This window comes from Geotrypetes seraphini, chromosome 12 (genome assembly GCF_902459505.1).
Source record: "Geotrypetes seraphini chromosome 12, aGeoSer1.1, whole genome shotgun sequence".
In the NCBI taxonomy this organism is placed as follows: Eukaryota; Metazoa; Chordata; class Amphibia; order Gymnophiona; family Dermophiidae; genus Geotrypetes; species Geotrypetes seraphini.
In genome coordinates this window covers 80,804,952-80,823,260 of record NC_047095.1, presented here as the reverse complement: position 1 = coordinate 80,823,260, position 18,309 = coordinate 80,804,952, and the positions used below count along the sequence as shown (strand labels likewise).

Here is an 18,309-nt window from a genome sequence, read left to right as displayed (position 1 = left end):
AGTAGATAAACAAGATGGCGGCCAGTTAGGCCATCAACTGTGCTGTCTCCCTCATCCTATTTTTTGTTTTTTAATCCTAATTTAATTTATTCACTGAATACTTGTTGGGATGTTCTTATCTTGTCTCTATCTCTGTTTTTATTTTTTCTATCTTTACCATTTTTAATAATTGTTTTCTCAGGTACTTTAGTTAGATTGTGAGCCTTCGGGACAGTTAGAGAACTTCCTTTCTTTCTTTCTTTTTATTTTATTGTATCTTTATTGTAACTTTATTGTAAACTGCTTTGAACCTCACGGTATAGCGGTATATAAGAAATAAAATTAAATTAAATAAAGGGGACTACTATGGGTGCCTTCCGTGGCACCAGAAATCGCTAACCTCTATGTAGCCAACTTTGAAATTTTTTTCTAGATGTAGGCAATTAATTGTATTGTGTTTATTATTCACCTTATACAAAGCGAAGGCCAATAGGTTTAGCCAGCACCGGTAATTGGCACTTAACACCTCATAATTGCCATTAATTGGACTTAACTGAAAGTTAGGCGCCTAACTCAAAAAACACAATGCCTAGTCCAAAGCTCCTACCTGAAAGAGGCACGGTCAGGGGCGGAACATGGGCGTGTTTTTGAGTTAGGTGCCTCTTTGTGAATCAGGCACCATTAGGCGCCTTACTTAGGTATTAAGGCAAAGAAATCCCTGGCATATATACGGCGCACCTAAAATTAGGATGCCCAGCGACACCTAAGCCCGTTTAGATGGGGCTAAGCATGATTCCATAAAAGTAAGGCACACTGTATAGAATCATTATTTTTTTGGGTGGACTATATAGCATTGGGCTCTATATGAGTGTGTAAATGGTGCCTCAGTTGCCACTTACACACTTGAAATGCTAATCTATAAGGGTAATCTCAATAAGCATTATACAGATCGGGATGTTGCGAACAAGTTTGAAAAGGGGGGACTTTTCTTGAAACAGCCAGAAGGCAAAACATGTTGGAATGACAGGTCCCTCCCCGATGATAGTACGAGACAAGACTGACTTAAGATAAGTCAATTAAGTTATAATAATTTTAAGAATTAAGTTATATGAGACACTAAAGAAAAATAGCACTGAGCACTTTAAATAAGAAAAATGTGAAAAAATATACAATGGGGCTAATGAGGATGCCATTGCCATAAGTTTGTTTGGTGAACATAGAAATGCCTGGCACCTAATGGCTAGTCTGAGGCCTAAAAAAAGTTTAAAAGAAAATTAAAGGAACATCAAGGACATTGAGATGGTTTTGGATTAGTTATGTTTTCAAAGTCTTACATTTGACTGCAGGAGAATCTATGAGGGTGTGCATAAGTGGCATCGCACACATCTGTAAGGAGTGCATCCACATATATGGAGCTTGGGTGGGACATGGGCATGTCTTTCACTGACATGCGCACCTTGAAGAATGCTATAAGAAGCACGTGTAGCCTGCTGCGTTGACATGCACCCATTTATGTCAGCCATTGACCTGCCAAACACAGGCACACATACATTTTGGCACACCAACGCTGGTTTGCGCTAATATCCTAAAACAAAATCTAGGTGTCCAATTTATAGAATTGCCACCTAATTGTTTAGTGCCTTTTATTAATTAGAGAGATCCCTAAGATCTGTCCAGGTAACTGCTGACAGAACAAGAAACAGTGAATCTGGCCATAGAAAAGACAACAAATTAAAATCTAAGTTTTTTGAGAAAGCAGATTTTATCGGGATCTGAAACTGCTCGTGTTTCAGCTAGCCCCTGCATAATGACAGCTAAAGTATCCAAATCACAGCTTACTGCTCGTTGTTGAGGAATCTGGCTCTTTAAATGCTGATACCATGTTGGACAAAATATTAATTAGGCTGTGGCCCCAGTGACCCACCCTATTACATAAGAACATAAGAGTTGCCATACTGGGACAGATTGAAGGTTCATCAAGTCCACTATCCTGTTTCCAACAGTGGCCAACCCAGGTCCCAAGTATGTAGCTAGATCTCAATGAGAAAAACAGATTTTATGCTGTTTATCCTAGGAATAATCAGTGAATTTCCCCAAGCCATCTTTTTCTTTCTTTTTAAAATATTTTTATTGATGTTAAACAATACAAAAATCACCCATTAACAACCCTCTTACAGCAAAAATACAACAATGCTGAATTGCAATTAGAAAGTTAAGATAGAATCTATACAACATGTGGATTACGATAATCGTCTAAAAGAGCCCAAACCCTCTGAAAATATGGAACCTTATTCCGTCTGATGGCAGCAACCCCCGTCATATTTGCGAATTAAGCAAGATCCAGATTGCCAATGCTGAGAAAGGAAGTGCAGTAATATTTTTCCATTCTGATAAAACATGCTGACTAGCTAAGCCCATGAGAGTGTCAAACAATTTAGCTTTGTTATTTTGTACTAAATGAGATAAAGCAGCTGAGTGCAAGATAACAATTTTGTTTGTTAACTCGACATGAAATCTGTACAACAGCTTTACCATAGCAATAAATTGTGAAGCCAATCCAAACCACTCAAGAACATGAAACATATATGACCACTCTAGCCTATCAAATGCTTTTTCTGCATCTAAAGATAACACAACCAGCTGATTAGGCATAGAGGGAACAACAAATCCCAGAGTTTAATTACTGCTTATGGCCAAAATGAAAAGTAGAGAGGAGTATTTGTCATTTTGAGTACCGTATTTTCACGTAGATAACGCGCACCCGTGAAAAACGCGCACACGGGTATAGCGCGCGAAAAACACAAATTTATGTACAGAAATTTTTATATACCGCGCACACCCGTATACCGCGCATGCTGCCCGACTCTCCTTTCGCCCGCCCCGACTCTCTTCTAGAGACCCCGACTCTCTTTTCGCCCGCCCTGACTCTCCTTTCCCCCTTGAAGTCCTATCCCTACCCTGAAAGCCTGATGTCCCCCCCCCGATGTCCGATTCACCCCCCCGCAGGACCGCTCGCACCCCCACCCCGAAGGACTGCTTGCACACACCCGCACCCCCACCCCGAAGGACCGCTCGCACCCCCACCCGAAGGACCGCTCGCACCCCCACAGCCTCCCCCCCCCATGGAGAAGCTGTCTACCTTGTTTCCGGATGCCAGCCCAGCTGCTTCCTCTGCCGGCGGTCCTGCCCCTTCCCCGAGCCCTGTGCTGTGCTGCTTCCTCTTCAGGCGGTCCCGCCCTTTCTCTGACATCAGAGAAAGGGCGGGACCGCCTGAAGAGGAAGCAGCGCAGCACTGGACTCTGAGAAGGGGCAGGACCGCCGGCAGAGGAAGCAGCTGGACTGGCATCCGGAAACAAGGTAGACAGCTTCTCCATGGGGGAGGGGGGGAGGCTATGGGTGTGCGAGCGGTCCTTCGGGTGGGGGTGCGAGCGGTCCTTCGGGTGGGGGTGCGAGCGGTCCTTCGGGGTGGGAGTGCGAGCACTCCTTCGGGGTTGGGGTGCGAGCGGTCCTTCAGGGTGGGAGTGTGAGCGCTCCTTCCAGGTGATGAATTGGGCGTCCGGGGGGGGGGGGGGTGGAAACTATGTAAAAAAAATTTTGTACAACGCGCTCACACGTATAACGCGCAAGGGTATGCGCAGTATGTAAAAACCACATATAACGCGTGCGTTATATGTGAGAAAATATGGTACATTATTTTTCTTTTGTGAACCCATTCATAAGTTATGTAAAAATCATTAATACGCTAAGGGATCATGCAAATTAGCTCACTATTCATGCAAACATTTTCACAACCATGCATTTTTCTATTAAACTTAATCACACTTCCAAAAGATGTAGTAACATACAGTTCAAGATCTTATTGTGTTCTTTCTTCTGCCCCTCAATATCTCTCCTCACTTTTCTGTCCTTATACACTTCCCAGAGAACTCAGTTCTTCAGATAACTCGCTCTTAGCTTTACTCTTCTCCTCCACTGCCAATTTCAGACTTTATTCCTTTCATCTAGCTGCCCCCAGTGCCTGGAATAAATTACCCAAGTTTGTCCGCCAATCTCCTTCCCGTGTTTAAAAGCAGACTGAAAAGCCCATCTTTTTGATATAGCCTTCAATTCTTAACCCTGCTCCTCTGCCCTCCAACCCAGTCAGTTGATTAAACGTTCCCCTTAATTGTATCCATGGCAGAGCTGAGATTGTGATGTCATAATGCCTCCTTCCACCAATAAGAGACAACCTCATCAGTGATGTCACAATGGCTTGATTGTGCTGTACTCTCCTCTGCCCTCAAACCCAGCCAGCTGATTAACCGTTCCCCTTAACTGTATCCATGATATCCTGTTTGTCTGTCTTGACTGTTTAGATTGTAAGCTCTTTCGAGCAGAGATTGTTTTCTTATTCTTTGTGATTCTGTGCAGTGCTGCGTGTGTCTGGTGGTACTATAGAAATAATTATTAGTAGTAATAATGCCTCTTGATATTCAGTGTTATTTAGTCGGCCAGCAATGGCTCCTGGCTGGCTACATAGCACTAAGCCAGCTATCTTCTAATATGTTGTACAACACAATTGGTCAGCATCAATATTCATTGGCCAACCTGCTAAGTCTAGTGGACCCACTTATATAGCAGATCTGTCTTTAGCCGCCATGACTTACCCAGCCAGCTGATGAATATTGGCTTGGCCAGCTATGTCAAACATGGCTGCATTTAGACTGGAAACTCAATACCGGTGGCTGGATACAGCCCCGGCATTGAATTTCAGGGTAGAGAATGACATGGGGACAAATTTTTCTCTGTCCCCGTGGGAATTCATTTTCCTGTCCCATCCCTGTGAGTTCTTTTCCTGTCCCTGCCCCATCCCTGCAAGATCAGTCCTCATCTGCACAAGCCTCAAACCTTTGTTTGGCATCAGTGAGAGGGGGAGGGTGTGGGGATGGGTTGGGTTGGTAGGGTGGGTTTGATGGTTTTAGTATATAAACTTGAGCTATTTTGTTGTTTTCTGTTTTGATTGTGATTGTTATGCTCAATAAAATATATTTAACAATAAAATCATAAGTGTTCAAGGTTTGTGCAGTTAAAACAGAGCTTACAGGAATGGGTCAGAGACAGGGACAGCGACAAAACTCATGGGGACGGGATGGGGAATTTGAGTTCCTGGGAGGACAGGGACACATTTGTCCCCATGTCATTCTCTATTTCAGGGTTCACCGCTGACTATAGGAGGTAGCTGGACTGCCTTCCATGGTCTGACTATTGACGCCAAAAAAAATCTGTCATAATGAACATTTTTCTGCCAGAAAAATGCCAAAAATCTAATTTTAATATTATTTAAATGAATTTGTACCATGAAAGAAGCTTCTCATAGCACCTACTTATGTCATTAAAAGAGAAAGGAATGCAGGTTGTCTTACATTAGTATATTGCTTGTGAGAAACAGTAGAAATAATATAAAGAAGAAAAATAAATTTAAGGAGTTTTTTTTGCCTATGACTTTATCAGGAGCAAAGTGAATGATCACATTTGAAACCCAGAATGGGTATATAGCTCCAGACTGAGGCTTTTTATTACCCCATAAGCCATAAACGATAGGAACTATTAAAGGAAGACAAGAAATTAAATCAAATTATGTAAGCCTTAAGATATCACAACTAATGGCTCCTTTTACGAAGCCGCGGTTGTGGTTTAACGTGCCCTAAACCGCTGGACGCGCTAGCCGCTACCACCTCCTCTTGAGCAGGCGGTAGTTTTTCGGCTAGCGCGGAGTTAAACGCATGATTAAAAGTCATGCGCATTAAAGCCGCTACCGTGGCTTCGTAAAAGGAGCCCTAAATAGTGCGGTGTGTATAACTCTATAATATTGATTATTGGACCACCAGGTCAGACAAAAATTACATTTTTTACTGCAGTATGACAAAACCGGTGACGGGATAATCACGCGCCAGATGCCAGCGTGCCGACAATCCAGCACCGACAATTCGGCGCAAGACAGAAGCGCGCGGGGGAAAAAATAATTTTTAAAGAGCTCCGACTGGGGGTTTGGGGTGGCAACTCCCCACTTTATTGTGTTCGTGCTGCCATTGCAGGGGGGGGGGTGAAACCTCCCACATTATAGAGAAAACGGAACTTTTCCTGAAAAAAAATCAGAAAAAGTTCTGTTTTTGCTATAATGGAGGTTTCCAACCCCCCGAACCCCGCTCCAACAGCAGCGTGAACACTAACCAATAAAGTGGGGGGGGGGGGTTTGCCACCCCAAACCCCACTATCGGAGCTCTTTAAAAATTACTTTTTCCCCCGGCGCGCTTCTGTCTTGCGCTGAATTGTCGGTGCTGGATTGTCAGCGCGCTGGCGTCTTGCACGCCACTGACTATGAACTGACAAACCAGTCATTTTGGGCAAAACAGTGAAGACCTTTAATGAGTATTCAAAATCAAAAATCCTTACATTGACATAAATGGTGTAGAACACTGTCAATTATAAATAATGCATGATTTTTTCAAAACAGAGGAAAAAAGACCTCAAAAAACCCTTGGAATCCTGTCAATAGAAGGACACCAATTTAGGGTTACGGTATCATCTTAGGTCAAAACCTCTGTTCTAATTTATTAAATAATTTAATCTATTTTAAATTTACTTTTTTTAATACTTTATATTTATAAATAATTTTTGTGTCAAATATCAATTTCTCTCAAATTTGGATAAAGAGAAGGCAACCATCAAAAATCTGGCACTGTGATTAAACTGACAACAAGCACTTATCTTTTAAACCCGACGGAGACCAAATCCATTCCACACCAACGGGCTTCTTCAGGGGAAGTACTAGAGCTTGTTTTACTGCCAGTGTCAATGGAAAGTTGCTCAGAAATCTGTTGATGAATTTGCCATTGCCAAGCTACAAAGACTTGTTAGCAGCTGCCGTGCAGCAACAGCCCCGAAGCCCTTTAAATCTCTATGGGCTTCGGGGTCGTTACCGCGCAGCAGCCGCTAGCGCAGCTTTGTAGAACAGGGGGTAAAATACACTTTCTGGGCAGCTGCATCACTATGACTAAATTGGTCTATTGTACTGGTTCTAAGGCAGTGCTAATCAAGACTTGGTTTAGTCACTGGTATTACTTCTGGCATTATCATTCATGCTCCGGTTTGACAGTGTTAACCACAGCAGACTACTTACAGGGTTGACAGTGGTTCTTGCTGAAGGTACGGCAAAGTGTTTGCGTTAGAAATGATCTCCTGAGGCAAAGAAGAAGCATCCATTCGCTGGAACATAGGAGCATTTTTCTGGAGAAGTTTAAAGAAAGAAAGCAAGAGCAAGGACCTCGGTGAAAAAGTAATAGATTTCCAACTACAATTGTGCATACAAATAATTCATGTACATATAATATTACAAGAAAAGCACAATAAACTTACATGTAGTAATAAGCAATTATTTCCACCCCCACCTATTAATCAAGAAAGTAAATACCCACAAGAAACTATCTAAAAATTCCCCAAAACAATTCCAGTAAAAACCCCTCCCCCTCCCTCCCACCCTGGATGTGTATGTTTAAAGGTCAGTAAAATAAAGTTAGTTATCATTCCTTACTAAATTTAGTCAACGGCTCCCAAACATCCATAAATTTCCTGTACCTTCCCTGCTGTATAGCCATCAGACGCTCCATTTTAAAAGTATAACAAAGGGATTCCCACCAGAAAGTGTAATTTAACCTATCCCAGTTCTTCCAACTCTTCAAAATAAGCTGCATGGCAACTCCTGTCATTTTCCTTTTTCTTTTTTTTAAATAGATGGTTCACTAATATGTTCTTTGGTGGGGAGGTGATGGGACCCAGCATTTGGAGGGAGACTTTTGGCCAAACATTGCTTTTAGATGGTCCTTCCCAAAATACTGTGATACTTGTAGAGCTGACTGTAAATGGAAGAAGCAGAAGCTGCACAGAGCATAATGTGTTAGAAAGGAAGGTCAAAACTCAGGAATGACCAGAGGTCTCTTCCAGAAACTGGCCAACATCCCATCCCTGCTCAGTGTGAAAAGTTACTCTTCAAGTCATTTACAAGAAGCTATTATAAGTGTACATCAACTGCTGATAGAACTTATGCTCAGAGACATGAAGGCAATAACAGGGGTGAAACCCCAACACTACTGCCTCACCACCCAATCATCACATGTTCGAAACAGTTTGAAATTAATGATCAAGTTTGTTGAATATTTAACTTGAAATGCCACACAGGCTATAGGATGTACTTTTTGCACTGATAGATTGAAAATAGACAGTAAACTTATCTTTCAGCTTGCGGGTTGCGCTTCAAGGAACCGACAGTGCATTTCAAAAAAGATTTCTAAATTTGGGCGATGTAGTCTCAAAAAGGTTGTCACACATCTTGCATACTCGTCAATAAATTAACTTCCTCCTATCGTTACAAGTTCTATCAGCAGTTGATGTAAGCTCATAATAGCTTCTTATAAATGACTTGAAGAGCGATTATTCTATCTGACTTGATACAATTTCTTTAGTCACTCAATGCCTATAATATATTGAGTTAATTGCCCCCATCTATATTTATTTGACTTAGTGTGAAAAGTCGGCAAACAAATTGTTGTGATTCTGGCAAAATGTGCCAAATGAAAATGATTGCGTAAGAAATTCTATGTAGAAAATAGATTCACCTAAAGCCATTTAAGCATCATTGTAAGCTCAGTAGATTGCCATTTAGATACTCAATTGGCTGAGAATGCCTCATTTTACTAAATTAGCCGTTCGGAATGTTTGTGACAATGTCTTACTTGTGAAATAAATCTTCAAAACAGAATGAAATCATAAAATACCTTTTAGCATACAAAACCAATCTTGGCTGGATAGGGCATTACCGCCAGTTAATGTCTTGCTTGGATTAAAAGTTCTTGCAGTACAGTAATCATCTCCCATCAAGGAAGCCTAATTATTGTAAACTACTCAGATTGATGAGCAATGTATCAGAAGAAATATAACACTTCATACTTGATATAATGATACATAATAGAATATGAGCAGGAGTAGAATAATGGTTAGCACAATAGGCGAAGAACCAGGGGAGTCAGGATTGATTTCCACTTCAGCTCCTTGTATCCTTGGGCATGTCACTTAACCCACCACTGCCCTAGGTGCAAAACTTAGATTATGAGCCCACTAGGAACAGAAAAAGTACTTGTATGTAACATATAAACTGCTTTGGTTGAACCACAGTAAAGTGGTATATCAAGAATCTAATAAATCATAGGGTTACCAGCTATCTGGGTTTTGAAAAGCTTCCAGCTCGGGACCACGAGGGTGCAAAGTGGTGATGACATCATTGCGCCGCATCCGCACATGTGCAGATTCCCTCCCAATGTGGATCCGAGAATGAGAACAAGTTAAGGGGGTGGGGTTGAGGGGCAAGTCTGGGGCGTGACTTGAGCGGAATGGGGCAGGGCAGGGTGGAAGTGGGTGGGCCTCGGGGGCTGAGGCCATGGGTCTGGATTTTACAATAGTAAAATCTGGTAACCCTAAATAAACATTAAAAAAGCCAATCAGTATCATCCAGAGCTGGCAAACTTGTGGGTCATTCCTGTGGCCTCCATGAATCATGGAGAAGAAGCATGCTTGGAATCTAAAAAAAACACTAGAACATAGAAATAATAACTACAATACAGAGGGGTAGAGAGAAGGCATGTGTTTCTGCTGTAGTGCCCTCTGTTGGTTGACGAGTGATATTATGGGATGGTGAGGATTTTTGTAACTCAATGAATATATACTGCCTGGGAAGAAGGGGGTGGAAGAATACAACTGGAGAAGAATACAACTAAGAAACTATTTGGAAAGCCAGCAGTCAGTATATTTATTTAAATACTAGCTGCACTGTTTAAGAAAATACAGATAGGCAGCAGCACTGAATATATGTATTTGCTGTTGTTCACCAACCATATCTTCCATATTTTATTATAGCTCATCTAAAGTTAGACAGTAATTGCAAGTGTAAGTTATAGAGTACAAACACTTATTCATGCGATTGACACTGTTATGTGCGTAAGTGGTAGTTGTGAGCTCAGTGGTATTCTATAAGCATAGGCACATAACACGTTTAGGAGAATTTACCACGGGAATCACAAACCTGGAGTATCTCTGTACTGCAGGTTGCTGCCTCCTGATAAATGAAGCTTGTGAACCACCTCGCAAGCAGTGATAGTATATCAGCTTGGGAGCATCTTGTTGCTAAGCTGCGGCTTGATGCTTCAGGCCATCTCTCAAAAGGGAAGCACCTATAAAAATAGGCACCCATGTGGGCCCCCCTGCCATCAAGTTCTCCCACCAATAGTGCCCCCCAATCCCAAAGGGTTACTGAAGAGGGCTATAAATGTCTAGAAATATAGAAAATGACAGCGGACAAACACCAAATGGCCCATCCAGTCTGCCTATCCACAGCATTCCTCCTCTCCCTAAAAAATCCTCACGTACTTGTCCCATGCTTTCTTGAATTCAGACGCTGTCTTTGTCTCCACTATCTCTACTGGAAGACTATTCCATGGAACTACCATCTTTTATATAAAAACATATTCCTTAGATTACTCCTAAGCCTATTAACCTCATTCTATACCCTCTCAATCTGGAATTTCCTTTTAGTTGAGACTTGCCTCATGTGTATTTATGCCACATAGGTATTTAAATGTCTCTATCATATCTCCCTTTTCCTCCAAAGTATACATATTGAGATCTTTAAGTCTGTCCCTTCAACATTTTGATACCACATACCTCCCTACTGCACTTTTTGTGACTGAGCCTGTACACCTTAAGACACAGATCATCAACCATTTAAGTTGCCTTCTTCTGAACCAACTCCATCCTATTTATATCTTTTGACAGTGCGGTTTCCAGAATTGTACACAATATTCTAAATAAGGTTCACAAGAGTCTTAGACAGGGGCATCAATACCTCCTTTTTCCTACTAATCATTCCTCTCTATACACCAAAGCATCCTTTCTAGCTTTCACTGTCACCTTTTCAACCTGTTAGATCACCTTAGAGCATCACATACTATCACACCCACGTCCCGCTCCTCTTTCATTCACAAAAGTTCTTCACCCCCTAAACTGTACTTTTCCCTTGGGTTTCTACAGCCCAAATGCATGACCTTGCATTTCTTAGCATTAAATCTTAACTGCCAGATATCAGACCATTTCTCAAGCACTGCTAGATCCTTCCTCACGTTTGCCACACCATCAGGGGTGTCTACTCTAATGCAGATTTTGGTATCATCCAGAAAGAGGCAAATCTTACTCATCAGCCCTTCAGAAATATTGCTTACAAAAATGTTAAAAAAACAGACCCAAGAACTGATTAACCCACTGGTTAAAACCCACTGGTTAAAACCCTTTCCTCAGAGTGATCTCCATTGATCACTGCCCTCTGTCGCTTTCCACTCATCCAGTTCCTGACCCAGTATGTCAGTTTGTGTCCATACCACGGGCACGTAGTTTATTTATTAGACACCTATATGGAACACTGTCAAAGGCTTTGCTAAAACCTGAATAAACCACATCTAGCGCTCTCCTTCTATCCAATTCTTTGGTCACCCAGTCAAAGAAATTGGTCAGATTTGTCTGACAAGGCTTGCTTTTAATGAATCCATATTGCCTCGGGTCCTGTAATTTGCTTACCACAGAAGTCAGACTTGCCGGCCTCTAGTTCCCTACCTTTTCCTTACTTCCACTTTTGTGGAAAGGGACCACATCTGTATGTCTCCAAATCTCCAGTACCATTTCCAACTCTGGAGAAGAATTGAAAAAGTCAGGACCCTTAGAAGTACACCATCCAGCCCCATTGCTTTATCCACCTTTAGTTTAGCGAGCTCCTCACGAACACAATCCTTTGAAAATCGATCAGGGTCTACCACACCTCCAGTCCTATTTGCTATTTGCTTTTGTTTTCTGTGGTCCCACTCCCGGTGTTTCTGCCTAAATGAGTGCATTAAAGAATATTAAGGGTTAGCCCCCTGTGAAAGCTGAGGTTTAGGTGAAACATGGATCCATGTTGGGGGACTTGGATTATAATTTTATTCATATTTTATTTATTTTGTGTACAACAGCAGTTTTAAGGCACAGACTGCAGATTATCTAGAGCACACTTTAAGTACCAGTGAAGTGAAATACTACATATGGACCTTGCATAGATGAAAAGTGTGCAATGATTGAGAAGGTGCATATCATATGGAGGCATTAATGTCACAATTACTTTTCTGAGCATACAATTTCTTTTTAGAATATATATTATTAAAATAGCATTGTAATCTTTCAGTATTTTCTTTATTTTAACATAATGCTAAATAGTTCCCCCCTCCCTCTCTCTCCATTCGAAACTTCTATTTAAATCACTGTATAATCTATTCTTAACCCGCACTTAAATTACTGTATAGTCCTTGTATTTAAACCACTGTATAGTCTTTGTATTGTCCAAATGTACTCCACTGTGAATGTTTGCTTGTAGACCGTTCTGAGCTACTGGGAGGACGGGATAAAAATCTAAATAAATAAATAAATAAAATAAAGGGGATGAAACTCTTCTTGTATGAGGAAAGCCTAAAAGTTTAGAGTTCTTCAGCTTGGAAAAGAGACAACTGAGGGGAGATATGATTGAAGTCTAAAAAATCCTGAGTGGTGTAGAATGGCTTACTGTGGGACGTGTGTTGGCCACAGTAAAATGGCCAATTTGTGCCCATATACATTGCGCTAACATATTAGCGTGCGCTAAATGCTAACACGTCCATAGAATATAATGGGCGCATTAGCATTTAGCGCGCCTTAATAAAAGACCCCTTAAGAAATCCTATTTTGTAGTTTCTAACACAATAAAAGAAAGAAATAATAACATAGTAAAATAGTAGATGGTCCATCTAGTCTGCCCAACCTGATTCAATCTAAAAATTCGTTGGGGTTTTTTTTTGTCTTTCTTCTTCTTCTTAGCTATTTATGGGCAAGAATCCAAAGCTCTGCCAACTACCGAAGTCTCCGTCAAAGCTCACTCCAGTCCATCTACACCCTCCCAGCCATTGAAGCCCTACCCAGCCCATTCTCAACCAAAAGGCCATGTACAGACACAGACCGTGCAAGTCTGCCCAGTACTGGCCTTAGTTCTTTAATATTTACTATTATTTTCTGATTCTAGATCCTCTGTGTTCATCCTACGCTTTTATGAACTCCGTCACCGTTTTCATCTCCGTCACCTCTCTCGGGAGCGCATTCCAGGCATCCACCACCCTCTCCGTAAAGAAGAATTTCCTTACATTGCTCTTGAGTCTACCACCCCTCAACCTCAAATTATGTCCTCTGGTTTTATTAATAATAATAATAATAATAATAACTTAATTTTTCTATACCGCAATACCACAAAACATAATACCTTTCAAGTATTTGAACAGCCAAATCTTATCTCCCCTGCCCCTCCTTTCCTCTAAGGCTCAAGGCTAAGGCTCCTTTCCTCAGGGCTTCAAGTCTCTCCTCGAACGTCGCAAACCATTTTCAGTTTCATTATCATTTTCATCGCCCTCCTCTGGACCACTTCAAGCATTTTTGTATCCTTCGCCAGATACGGTCTCCAAAACTGAACACAATACTCCAAGTGGGGCCTCACCAATGACCTGTACAGGGGCATCAACACCTTCGTTCTACTGGTTATGCCTCTCTTTATACAGCCCAGCATTCTTCTGGTAGCAGCCATCACCTTGTTGCACTGTTTTTTCACCTTTAGATTTCGGACATTATCACCCCAAGATCCCTCGCCCCCCCCCTCCGTGCATATCAGCCTCTCCCTTCTCAGTATATATGGCTCCTTCCGATTGTTAATCCCCAAATACATTACTCTGCGCTTCTTTGCACTGCATTTTAGTGCCAAAAAAATACCACATACTAAGTTAAAAAAAAAGAAGTGGGTGGGAAGGGAATAAATTTATGTATTTACGATGACAATAGAAAGAAATTCAAGTGATGTGTAAAAGTTTTAAATGATGTAATATTGTGTACTTGTTGTAAGATGAAAAATGAATAAAGAATTTGAAAAAAAAAAAAAAAAGAAGTTTAATTTACTGGATATATTTACTCTAACAATATTTTCCATGGATTATTGTATCCTTTGTAAATTATGAAAAAAAATTCTTCCTCCTGGTATGTTCACATTTCTTTCTGTATATCTGAGGCTGTTACACACCATGAACTGGACCACCCACCTCTTAAAACAGCTCATCCTCACCTGCTCCTCCAGTTGTTGCCGCAGCTTCTTTGCTTTGCTCAGTTTATAGTAATCCATAATCATCATGGCAGCATAGATCTTGCCCACTGTCAGGTCTGATGCTGCAACAAGAAAGGACCAGGTAAAAGAGACAAGTGGCAGAGCAAAACACATCTCATGAGAGACTTTCAAAGTCCCTCCCATGAGGATACTGGAATACGGTATATTGGGATTTAATAAAAAAAAAAAAAAAAGTCATTTAGAACAGTGATTCACAAATTTGTCCTGGGGGATTTCTAGCCAGTCAGGATTTCAGCATATCTGTAGTGAATATGCATGAGACAGATTTGTATGCACTCCATGATGTGTAAATTTCGTTTATGCATATTTATTGTGTTTATCCTACCAATTTATGACATTAATCATGCACATAAGTATAGTTAATCCATACGCTGCAGAAGGAAAGTATAGCCCGCTTTCTACAATCCAATAAAATCTGAGGCAACATGGCTTTACCAAAGGCAATCATGTCAAATGAAGCCGATTTCTTTGACTGGGTGACAAAATGGAGGGCAAATGCTGGGTATGATCTACTTAGATTTCAGCCTTTGTTAGGGATGGGACTGAGAGGTAATAATCTAGATAGAATTTGGCTAACTGATAAGTGTCAGAGTATGGTAGTGAATGAAATTCACTTAGATGAAAGAATGGTGAATAGTGGAGGCCTCTATTCAATATATTTTTCAATGACATCAGTGATGTAGTGGGGCTGGAAGGCACCCGAGGCAGTAATACCCCCTCTCTGCCTTCCCCACTGCTCCTTCTATGCCCCTACACCGCACTAGCGCCCTCCCCACCCCCATACCTCTTTAAATCTTTGCGGGCATGAGCAGCTTCTCTGGTCTGCTGCTCACACTGGCTTTCCCTCTGATGTCACTTCCTGACCCTGCAATCCAGAAGTGATTTCAGAGAGAGAGAGAGAGCCAAACCAGCGTGAACAGCAGGCTAAAGTAGTTGCTCATGCTGGTAAAGATTTTAAAGAAGTACGGGGGTAGGGGGGGTGGTATGTGAGAGTGTGAGAATGGCATGGGGGGACGGCACCCCAACCAAGACTGTGCCTGGAGCTGTCCACCCTCCTTGTCCCCCCTTACTATGCTACTGAGTGAAATTGTGAAAGGGTTAGAACAGTGGTCTATAACATGTGCTCTCCAAAGCAGTGGCGTACCTAGCATATCTGACACCCGGGGCCCATCATGTTTTGACACCCCCCCATCTGTACGAAAAACATGATTTTTAGTAACAAGCCACACGTCACACATGAGTACCTAGGAAAAGGCAGCATCTTACATACTGCAGTGAGAAGTACAAAAGCAATACACCCATTGTAAAACTAAACAAGCCAGACTAATATAGATCAATCCTACAGTCAATCCTAACAGAAAACCATGTCTTTCGAACACACAGAACACAGAAAACACCTTCGCCTAGTATGGAATGTGTCATCACAAACTAACCCCTCCCCCTTTTACAAAACTGTAGTGTGGATTTTAGCCACGGTGGTAACAGTCTGACGCTCATAGAATTCTGAGCTTCAGAGCTGCTACCACCATGGCTGGCGCTAAAAAATGCTCCACAGTTTTGTAAAAGGGGGATAAAATAGAAATACATAGACAAAGGTTAAATTAAACCAGCAAGAAGCTGGACTCTGCATACAATGCAACACCACAGAAACAGTGACACATGTCTCCTAAAGCAATAAATAAATATAAATTTTTCTACCTTTGTCTTCTGTGGTTTCTGCTTTCCTCATCTTCTTGTAACTCTCTTCCTTCCATCCACTGTCTGCTGTCTCTCTTCCCCTATATGGCATCTTCTCTCCTTCTATGCGCCTTCCAAAAACTGTATGCCTCCCCCTTCCATCTCTCCTTTCACCCCCATTGGTCTGGCATCTCTCTCCTCTCCTTCCCTCTCCCACACCTCTCCTCTGCAATCCCTTTCCTTTTTTCCCTCATTTTCCTTTTCAATTTATTTTCTGCATCTGTCTAGATTATGTTCTTACTACCCTCTCATCAATGTCCTTTTTTACTGTCTACCTAAAGCTTGCCACCTCTTATCCTCACCCCTCCAGTGTTTCCCTAACTCAATCCTTTTCTCCCCATCATGTGCCCTCCTTTTATTTATCCCCTCCTTCCATCATGTACCCTCTTTCTCCAACCCTTCCATCTAGTATCTTCTCATCTCTCTTCCATCCAGCATCTGCTCCCCTCTTTCTCTCCTCCCATTTCCTTCCTGCATTTGCTCCCTTATCTCTCCCATCTGCACTTCCATTCAGCATAGGCTCCCCACTACCATCCAATATCTGCCCTTTCTCTCGCCATCCACCCCTCTGCCCCCTGTCTCTCCTTCCAATATCCTTTCCCCTTATGTCTCTCCCCTTTCTCTGTACATCAATTCTATCAGCATCACCCTTCCATACCACCCTGCCCCCTTTCTTTCCCTCCACCACTCTTCTATTCCAGCAATCCTGCTCCTTTCTCTCCCTTCATGCAGCAAGGTCCCACGATGATTGTAGCTGCCGGCTGTCAGTCCACCCACTCCAATGTACTTGCTCTGGAGCGGACTCAGCAGCCGCATGCTGGAAGGTCCCACGATGACTCGTCTGCTGACTCTGCTCCAGAAGAAGTAAGTTACGTCGGAGGGGGTGGACCCGGCAGATGCAGGGAGTTGTGGCAAAGTCCCGCAATGACTGCATCTGCCGGGTCCACCCCCTCTGACGTAACTTACTTCTTCCGGAGCAGAGCCGGCAGATGAGTCAGCGGGGGACCTTCCTACACCTCAGCATGGCTGACGACTTTGCTGCAGAGAAAGTAAGTCAGAGGTAACGTGACCATTTATTTTTTTCATCAAAAGGGGACATCTATTAATTGACTGTGTATCCTTTCTTTCATTTCTTTCTTTCTGCACTCAGGCCCAACAATTGTCCCTTTCTATTCCCTCCCTCCTTCCTTCCCATGTCCTTAGTGTCCCCAGTGCCTCCGTCCTGTGTTCATAGTGCCCCCCAGTGCCCCCGTCCTGTCCTTAGTGCCCCCAGTGCCTCCGTCCCATGTCTATGGTGCCCCCAGTGCCTCCGTCCCATGTCCATAGTGCCCCCAGTGCCTCCGTTCCATGTCCATGGTGCCCCCAGTGCCTCCTTCCTGTGTCCTTAGTGCCCCCATTATCCCCGTCCTGTGTCCTTATTGCCCCCAGTGCCTCCGTCCTGTGTCCATAGTGCCCACAGTGCCTCCTTCCCGTGTCCTTAGTGCCCCCAGTGCCTCCTTCTTATGTCCCCCCACTACCTTCCAGATTTTGGCCATCCCAAAGCCAGCCTGCCTGTCTATCTATCTCCCTCCCTCCCTGCTGTGCTAAAGCCAGCCAGCTTGCTTGCCTACATCCAGCCCTCCCTGCCGCAGAAAAAAAAAAAGTGCATCTCCCTTTCCTTTCCCCCAGTCCATGCCTGCAATCTTACCTCCCCCTGCCAACAAAAAGTCTTTCTGACATCGGAGAGGACATTCTGGGCCAGCCAATCACTGCCTGGCTGGCCCGGAACATCCTCTCTGACGTCAGAATTGACGTCGGAAAGACTTCTTGTCGGCGGGGGGAGGTAGGTTTGTAGCAGCGCAGCTGGGGGAAAGGAAGGGCAGGAGGACCCGGACCTGGCCGGCTGTGCACCTCCCCAAGCCGTGCACCCGGGGCGGACTTCCCCCCTGCCTCCCCCTTGGTACGCCACTGCTCCAAAGTCCTCCATTGAGGTAGCTTTCCAACATTGGCTGAAATACTCTTCAAATCCTATAAATGCGTTAATTTCAAACATGTGTTAATTTCAAACATGCAAACAATCTCTTAAGTGTATTACTCAGGTATCTCTCATTTATGGAATTTGTTACTGTTGACAGTCCAAAATAAAGTAAGTTTTTAATTATATCATTGGAGTGTTGTGTTCAGGTGTGGAGGCTATATATTTCTAAGGACAATAAAAGTTTTGAAGTGGTTTAGAGGCAAATCATAAAAATGGTAAGAGGTTTGCATCAAGATATACAGGTATATGAGAAGAAGACTTGAATATGTATAACCTA

The 18,309-nt window shown here is 42.6% G+C and overlaps 1 protein-coding gene across 1 annotated transcript in view; it reads right to left on the bottom strand.

Annotated features, from left to right (window-relative positions):
- Positions 1 to 18,309, bottom strand: part of CACNA1E (calcium voltage-gated channel subunit alpha1 E) — a 791,083-nt gene that overhangs the window by 21,623 nt on the left and 751,151 nt on the right. Inside the window, exons 41-42 of the mRNA XM_033915447.1 lie at positions 14,219 to 14,319; positions 7,139 to 7,245 (exon numbers count right to left, since the gene is read on the bottom strand). Coding sequence (XP_033771338.1) covers positions 7,139 to 7,245; positions 14,219 to 14,319 — 208 coding nt within the window. The remainder of the gene's footprint in view (positions 1 to 7,138; positions 7,246 to 14,218; positions 14,320 to 18,309) is intronic.